The 8,707-nt window shown below is 37.5% G+C and overlaps 1 protein-coding gene across 1 annotated transcript; it reads left to right on the forward strand.

Annotated features, from left to right (window-relative positions):
* Positions 1-250: 250 nt before the first annotated feature.
* On the forward strand, positions 251-1,237 carry LOC128101921 (olfactory receptor 1094). Its single transcript, XM_052725380.1, has one exon. It carries the CDS (start codon positions 251-253, stop codon positions 1,235-1,237), a length of 987 nt encoding a protein of 328 aa, XP_052581340.1.
* Positions 1,238-8,707: the final 7,470 nt, after the last annotated feature.

The following is an 8,707-nucleotide window of genomic DNA, read 5'->3' on the forward strand; positions in this document are numbered from 1 at the left end:
TAGAAAGAAATGGGCATTTTCAAGATTAGATTGTGTGATTCTGAATATAAAAAACACAGCAAATATGAAAATATTTTTTTAATTTATTTTTAACAGAGTAATGTATCTACTTGGTGTCAACTTCTTTATGACTGCTGCTGCCACCAAGGATAAAGGCTTTGTTATGATTTCCTTAAACATGAACCCATGGATGTGATGAGTGGACAGAGTTCTCAAAGGGTATTGGTCTTGTAACCTATAATGCTAAAAAATGTCAAGAAGTCCACTAGGTTATGATGTACAGAGAATTCCAGTGAACAATGTCACAGGCATCACCATGTTTATACTAACAGGCTTCACAAACAATGCTGACATGCAAGTCTTCTTATTTCTCTTGTTTCTTGCCATCTACCTTTTTACTCTTATAGGTAACCTGGGACTGGTTTTGCTAGTCATTGGAGATTCCCGGCTCCATAATCCCATGTACTATTTCTTAAGTGTTTTATCATTCCTAGATGCCTGTTATTCCACAGTTGTCACCCCAAAGATGTTGGTCAATTTTCTTTCAAAAGATAAATCCATTTCATATCCTGGATGTGTGACAGAGATGTTTCTCTTTGTTACTTTTGGAACCACAGAATGCTTCCTATTGGCAGCAATGGCTTATGACCGTTACGTAGCTATCTACAACCCCCTTCTGTATGCAGTAAACATGTCACCTAGAGTCTACTTAACCCTCATCATTGCTTCCTATGCAGGTGGAATTATGCATGCTACTATACACACAGTAGCTACTTTTAGCCTTTCTTTCTGTGCATCCAATGAAATTAGGCATGTCTTCTGTGATATTCCTCCATTGCTTGCTATTTCATGTTCTAACACACATATAAACCAGCTTCTGCTTTTCTATTGTGTGGGTTCCATTGAGATCATCACCATCCTGATTGTCCTGGTGTCTTACAGTTTCATACTCTTTGTAATTCTTAAGATGCGTTCTGCTGAAGGGAGGAGAAAAATCTTCTCTACATGTGGATCTCACCTCACAGGAGTTTCCATTTATCATGGGACAATTCTTTTCATGTATGTGAGACCCAGTTCCAACTATGCCTTGGAGCATGACATGATAGTGTCCACATTTTACACCATTGTGATTCCTATGTTGAATCCCATCATCTACAGTCTGAGAAATAAAGATGTAAAAGAGGCAATGAAAAAAATTTTTGAGAGAAATTTATTCATCAATAAAGTACATTTTTAAAATATAATAATGCTAAAAATAATGAGCATTGTAAGTCTGTATTTTACAGAGAAAAAAAATCTCCTGAGATTTTGTTACTATTGCCTATGTTCCAAAATGTTAGAGCTGACTTGTTAATAGTGTTTCTGTTTCTGATTGTCAAAGATAGGAATGAATACCACTTATACAGCTATGGATAAATTGAAACATCGGTATTTTAAAATACTATTGATACATATGTTTTTGTCATTCATTCATTTACCTTTTCTGCAGCATTAATGTAATCAGGAATTTATTCTTTGTAATGTTATCATATAGGTTATAGTAAGCTCTCTTTACTCACTCTAAATTGAATATGTCATTCTTCATTTCCCCTTCCCTAGCTTTAATGCAATCACTCGATATCTCCTACCATACTCAGAACAAACTAATCACCTAGGTGGGTTTTAGCCATGTTCAACTTAAACCTCTATAAATCTTTGGCTGCTGTGGAAATCACTTTGTAGATGAGGCTACTCTCAAAATCACAGTGATCTGCCTACCTTTGCCTCTTGAGTGCTTGAATGAATAATGTAAGCCACTGCAAATGACTAGCCATAAATCATTCATTATTCAAAAGTTTAATTTTATCAGCATGTTTCCTTACTTTCATAGGGATTTATTCCTAGTTAATTTATGCTATGGAACACTAGAAATTAAACCCTTGAATAATAAATGATTCATAAATATATATTAAGATTCTATAGTGGTAAGTTTGCATGTGGCTTTTTCAAATGTCTTTAGTGTTAAGTATACCTCTTCATGGTCTTTCTTCCACCTGACCATCACTGCTACACTTAATCATTCTTAATCCATTATTTTCTTTTCTTAACATTACCTACTTTTTTCTTTATTAAGAAATTTTCTACTCACTCCTCATGCTATCCATAGACCCACTCCTCCCTCTTCCCACCCCCAGCCCTCTTTCCCAAGCCACCCCACATCCCCACGTTCCCCAAATCGAGGTCTCCCATGGGGAATCAGCAGAGCCCAGCTCACTGAGCCTAGGCAGGTCCAAGCCCCTTCCCACTGTACCAATGCTGTGCAAGGTGTCACACCACAGGCACCAGAACCCCAGAAGCCTGCCCATGCACCAGGCACATATCCCAATCCCCCTGCCTGGGTGCCCCCCCAAACAGTTCGAGCCAAACAACCGTCTTCTGTGTCCAGAGGGCCTAGTCCAGTCTCATGGGGGCTCCCAAGCCACCAGTCCACAGTTCATAGGTTTCTACTAGTGTGGTCTGTCATCTCTGCACATCCTCCCATCATGATCTCTATGTCCCTTGCCTGCAGTATCTCTCTTCTCTCTCATCAATTGGATTCCCAGAACTCAGATGGTGCCTGGCCATGGATCTCTGTATCTGCCTCCACCTGTCACTGGACAAAGACTCTATGATGACAGCTAGATTATTTGCTAGGCTGGTCACCAGAGTAGACTGGTCCAGGCACCCTCTGGACCACTGCCAGCAGACCAACGTGGGGTCAACCTTGTGAATTCCAGAGAGCCTCCCCAGCACCCTGCCTCTTCTTATTCCCAAGATGTCCTCATCTATCATGGTATCTTCCTCCCTGCCCTCCTACTCTGTCCCTGTTCCAGGTTGACCTTCCCATTTGCCTATGTTCTCATCCCCCACTCCTCATCCTCTGCCTCTCCCCAACACCCAATCAAACTCCCCCACACCCAGTCCAACTCCCCCACACCCAGTCCACTCATGCAGATCTCATCCACTTCTCCTTTGGAGGGTCATCCATGGGTCCCTTGTAGGGTCTTTCCTGTTAGCTAGCCTCTCTGGAGTTGTGGTTTGCCATCTGGTCATCCCTTTCCTCCCATTTAGTATCTACTTATGAGTAAGTACACTCTGAGATACCATCTTACACCCGTAAGAATGGCTAAGATCAAAAACACTGAAGACAGCTTATACTGGAGAGGAAGTGGAGCAAGGGGAACACTCCTCCACTGTTGGTGGGAATGCAAACTTGTACAGCCACTCTGGAAATCAGTATGGTGGTTTTTCAGAAAGTTGGTAATAATTCTTCTTCAAGACCCAGTTATACCACTCTTGGGCATATACCCAAGGAATGCTCAATCTTAGCACAAGGACACATGCTCAACTATGTTCCTGTCAGCATTATTCATAATAGCAAGAACCTAGAAACAACCTAGATGCCCCTCAACTGAGGAATGGACAAAGAAAATGTGGTACATATACACAATGGAGTACTACTCAGTGGTAAAAGACAATGATATCATGAAATTAGCAGGCAAATGGATGGAGTTAGAAAATGTCATCTTGAGTGAGGTAACCCAGACTCAGAAGGACAAACATAGTATATACTCACTCATAAGTGGATACATTACCTAATTTTTTAAAGACACAGCACACACCACTACTGAAACAGGAATTCATTTTATAAAAATTAATGTACTTATTCATACCACCATTATTTTTCATTTTATGATGTTTTGAAATGAGTATTATGGAATAAAGGAATTTCTTATTTCAGAAGTAATATAAACATTCTTATTTTACTAAACTCAAATGATGGTACTATTCCAGAGTTATTTTGTTTAGTATTCCATGATAGAAAATCAAAATTTAGCTGCCTTTAAACTTTTGGGAAAATATTTAAATCAAGGATCTTCTTATGGCTTTATTATTGTTTTCAAATAAACATGCATAGCCATTATCAAGGAAAGAAAAAGATGAACACAAAGAATAATAATGAGTTTGTTTATAGTTAAGGATATATTTTAAATATTTAACAAATCCATGAAGAACACAGACTTAGGTACTTTTCAACAAATAAGTTATTTCCTTTTCATTTTTTTTTGCTCTATATTTTACATCAGTGTTTCAGAAACCAACTGGGGGTAAGAATAATCTTCATGACTTGCTATCTGGTTTCCTGTTTGTCCCAGACAATATGTTAAAATTAATAAAATTTCATTCTTTCCTCTCATCAAAATTCCTTTTCTCTATAACAGTTCTTTGATTTCCTCTGTCCTTAAGGTTTTTAAATAACTTGAAATTTTTAATATAATCTAAAGATTTTACTGTATTAAAGCTATACTCCTAAAAAGTTAAATACTCATATTTCACCCTCAACAAAATGCAATGCCAAATGTATCAGGAACTCATGAAAGACCTGAAATTTTGAAGTTGATGGAGGAAACAGTATGGAAACTTCACCTAAGTATAGATGTCCTGGAACCACTTCTCACTTTCTATTCACACATTGAAATTTAGGCCTCTGAAGACTGAACCCAAACACCATTAGGTGAACCATGATCTGACAAGTTAAGAAAAATCAAATGTAGAACCAATCATTCACTCCACAAATTTGAGACCAGATTTCTATATTGAAAAACCATGCTAACAATCAAAGTCCTAATTCCTGGGTCTCAGAACCAAAACAAACAATATAAATTACTAAAGAAAATACAAATTACCTCTAAAACTCATACCCCATAGAAATGACAACTTAGATTGCTGTGGAATAATGCTTTTGTATACTGGTTTAATAAAATGCTGATTGGCCAGTGTCCAGGCAGGAAGTATAGGTGGGATAAGCAGTCAAGGAGAATTCTATGAAGAGGGAGGCTGAGTGAGGAGATATAGCGCACCATCCAGGGAGCAGCATGTAATGGTACACAGGTAAAGCCACAGAACATGTGGTGACATATAGATTAATAGAAATGGGCTGAGTTTAAGTGTAACAGCTAGTCAGTCGTAAGCCTGAGCTAATGACTGAGCAGTTTTAATTAATATAAGCCTCTGTGTTTTTACATGGGTCTAAGTGGCTGCAGACTGGGTGGGACACAGAAAATCTTCCACTACATTAGATAACACATAAGACAATGTTTTTCAAATTACAATTATAAATATTTTCAAAGAACTCAGAGAAAGCATAATAAATGATAACAAAGATAAAACAAATGGTTCATGAAATAATGAAAATAATTCAAGATATTAAAGTAAAATTTGATTAACAGATATTCTGAAGAAAAGCAATCCTGAAACTTGGAAAGAGAAATTCAGGGAGTCTAATAAAAAGCTCATTAGAATTCTTGATCAGTACATTACATACAGTGGAAAAGAAACCATTAGGTCTTGAAGTCATGATAGAGGATATGGATCACTCAGTCAAAGAATATGTTAAATTTAAAAAATTATTTAAAAGGAACAGACACAGATTTTGTGAAATTATAAAAAGATCAAATCTACAAATGATAGATATTGAGGAAGGCAAAGAAACTTGTATCAAATTCACAAAAATAACTCTAATGCTATAATAAAAACTCCCAAATCTAAGAGAAGAGATTTGTGTCTAGGTGCAAGAAGCATACAAAATGCAAAGAAGACAGGACTAGAAAAGAAACTCTCCACATCATGTAGCAGTCCAAATATAAATGTAAAGACAAAAAATAGAAATACCAAGTCTTATATAAAGTCAGACCCATCAGAATAACAGTTAATTTCTGGATAAGTACTTTAAAAGACATAAGGACTTGGGCCAGTATTTTTCAAGCTATGAAAGATCATACATGCCAACACAGACTACAATACTCATCAACACTATGTAATAATTAAAGGAAAAATAAAAGTTTCTATCCAGATTAAAGGAAATCTTGATAAATATACCAGCCCTTCAGAAAATACAAAAAGGAATATCGGGTCTGAAAAGGACATTAAACACATATAAAATAGCATGGGGATTAAATAAATAATTTTGAAACAGTTAATCAAAAGAGGTACATTAAAAAAAACACAGCGAATATCAAAAATCAGAATACATTGTTCAATAATAGCTTTTAATATAAATGACCTCTACTCCCTATTAAAGAGATTCAGAATAACATGTTGGATGAGAAAACAGGATCCATTTTTCTGTAGCTTCAAAGAATCACCTCATAATCAATTATACATACCACCATAGGTATACATACCACTAGTAGGCCTAAAACCACAGAAAAAGCACAGTACAGTGTTAATGGTGAGGGGCTTCGATACACCACTCTAATCCATAGTAGGTCATTCAGACAAAAATTAAACAAATAGATAATAGAGTTAAATATTCAATTAAATATCGACCTCATAAATACCTAGAACACTCAAAGAGAACACCAAAGTGTGGTGGTATTGTGTTCCCCAAAATATTGTGCACCCTAATAAACTTATCTGGAGTCAGAGACAGAACAGCCATTAGATACAAAGGCTAGAAAATGGTGGCACTCACACCTTTAATCCTAGCATTCCAGAGGTAGAAATCCTCTGGATCTCTGTGAGTTCAAGGCCACATTGGAAACAGCCAGGCATGGTGACACACACCTTTAATCCCAAGAAGTGAGCCTTTAATCCCAGGGAATGATGGCAAAAACAGAAAGATATATAAGGCGTGAAAACCAGAAACTAGAAGCATTTGGCTGGTTAAGCTTTTAGGTTTTGAGCACCACAGTTCAGCTGAGAGCCATTCGGATATGAGGACACAGAGGCTTCCAGTCTGAGGAAGCAAGATTAGCTGAGAAGCTGGCCAGGTGAGGTTAGCTGTGGCTTGTTCTGTCTCTCTGATCTTCCAGTGTTCACCCCAATACATGGCTCCAGGTTTGAATTATTAATAAGAACTTTTAAGACTCCTGCTACACCAAAGGGCACATATTTTTTTCTCATTAGCTATTGAAACATGGTTGAAAATCTCTTAGTTAGATTACCAAAAGAAATAAAGGTAAATTTTACATTGAGAAGATTACTAATGAAGAGAGAATAATTCAAAAACAAATGCCATGAAATTCTGAAAGTAATAAGAATATGCTTTGTGGACAAAAGGAAAATATATGATTATGGATGGACAGGGATGGAGGACTGGAATAAGAAGACTAAACATAGAGGATATGGGTGAGAATACAGGGAGAGATATCTAAAATAAGAGAAGATTTGAGGAGTCACATGGAAACCTACAGTAGAAGCTTCTTAACATATACACACAGATGAATGGAATCATCAAATAACAGAAGAGAGAAATTCCAAATTAAACATCTCTCACCAGCAACTCAAACTTCCAGTATCAAGAAAATGTACATATACACAATGGAGTACTACTCAGCAGTGAAAAACAATGACATTATGAAATTTACCAGCAAATAGATGGAACTAGAAACTATCATCCTGAGTGAGGTAACCCAGACTCAGAAAGACAAGCATCATAAGTGGATACTAGATGTAAAGCAAAGGATAACCAAACTACAATCCACAGCTCAAGAGAAACTAGCTAACAAGGAGGATGACAAATGGATTGCCCTGAGAAGGGGAAATAGATGAGCTCTCCTGAGTAAACAGGGGTTGAAGGGGGAAACAGAGGGTAGGGGATGGGGAATGAGAACATAAGAGGATGGGATGGTTGACCTGAAACAGGGATGGAGTGGGAGGGCAATGAAGGAGATATCTTGATAGAGAGAGACATCATGGGGATAGGGAGAAACCTGGTGCTAGGGAAGTTTCCAGGGAGCCACAAGAATGACTCCAGCTTAGAATATTAGCAATAGTAAAGAGGGCGCCTGAACTAGCCTACCCAGTAATTAGATTGGTGAATACCCCAACTGTCATTATAGAGCCTTCATCCAGTAACTGATGGAAGCAGATGCAGAGATCCACAGCTAAGCACCAGGCTGAGCTCCAGAAGTCCAGTCGAAGAGATAGAAGAGAGAGTCTACGGGCAAGGGGCATCAAGATCATGATGGAGAAAACTAAAGAGACAACTGAACCAAACTAGTGGGAACTCACAAACTTTAGACCAAGAGCTCTGGAACCCGCATGGGACTGGACTAGGCCTTCTGCATAAATGAGACAGTTATGCAGCTTGTTCTGTTTAAAGGGCCCCTGGCAGTGGGATCAGAATCTATCCCTGGTGCATGAGCTGGCTTTTCAGAGCCTGTTACCTATGTTGGGACACCTTGCACAGCCTTGATGCAGGGGGCTGGACTTGGTGGTTGGTATGCAAAATGAACAAAAATTTCTTAAGAATGGAAGAAAAAAAAAGAAAGAAAATATTTCTATAATTTCTTGCTGCAAACAAATCATTTGAGAAGAATTAAGATGACTCAACAAATGCATTTAACTTTTTCCCAATCATATTTTCTGTCATTGAATCTTTAAGGCATAATACAATAAGAAATAACATTACAATTACATTTCAATTCCATTTGTTCTGTCAATAATGCTAACTGATCTCTAATGAATGTTTCAGTTATCTCAATTCAGTAATCTCACCAACTATTTCCATATCTATCTTACTTGTTTTGAGTCCAAAATTCAGGAGGATATATATACCAGTCTTTAACAAATTCAGCAGGGTGGATTTCTTTATGAAGAACAGCTCCAGCTGTGATAGTAGCAGTAGTTCATGCAGTGATTCTCAGGACTACAGCAATTATCAATCCCATCATCCATTGAGTTT

The sequence above is a fragment of the Peromyscus californicus genome, unplaced genomic scaffold (genome assembly GCF_007827085.1).
Source record: "Peromyscus californicus insignis strain IS unplaced genomic scaffold, ASM782708v3 Scaffold_7__1_contigs__length_154581171, whole genome shotgun sequence".
In the NCBI taxonomy this organism is placed as follows: domain Eukaryota; kingdom Metazoa; phylum Chordata; class Mammalia; order Rodentia; family Cricetidae; genus Peromyscus; species Peromyscus californicus.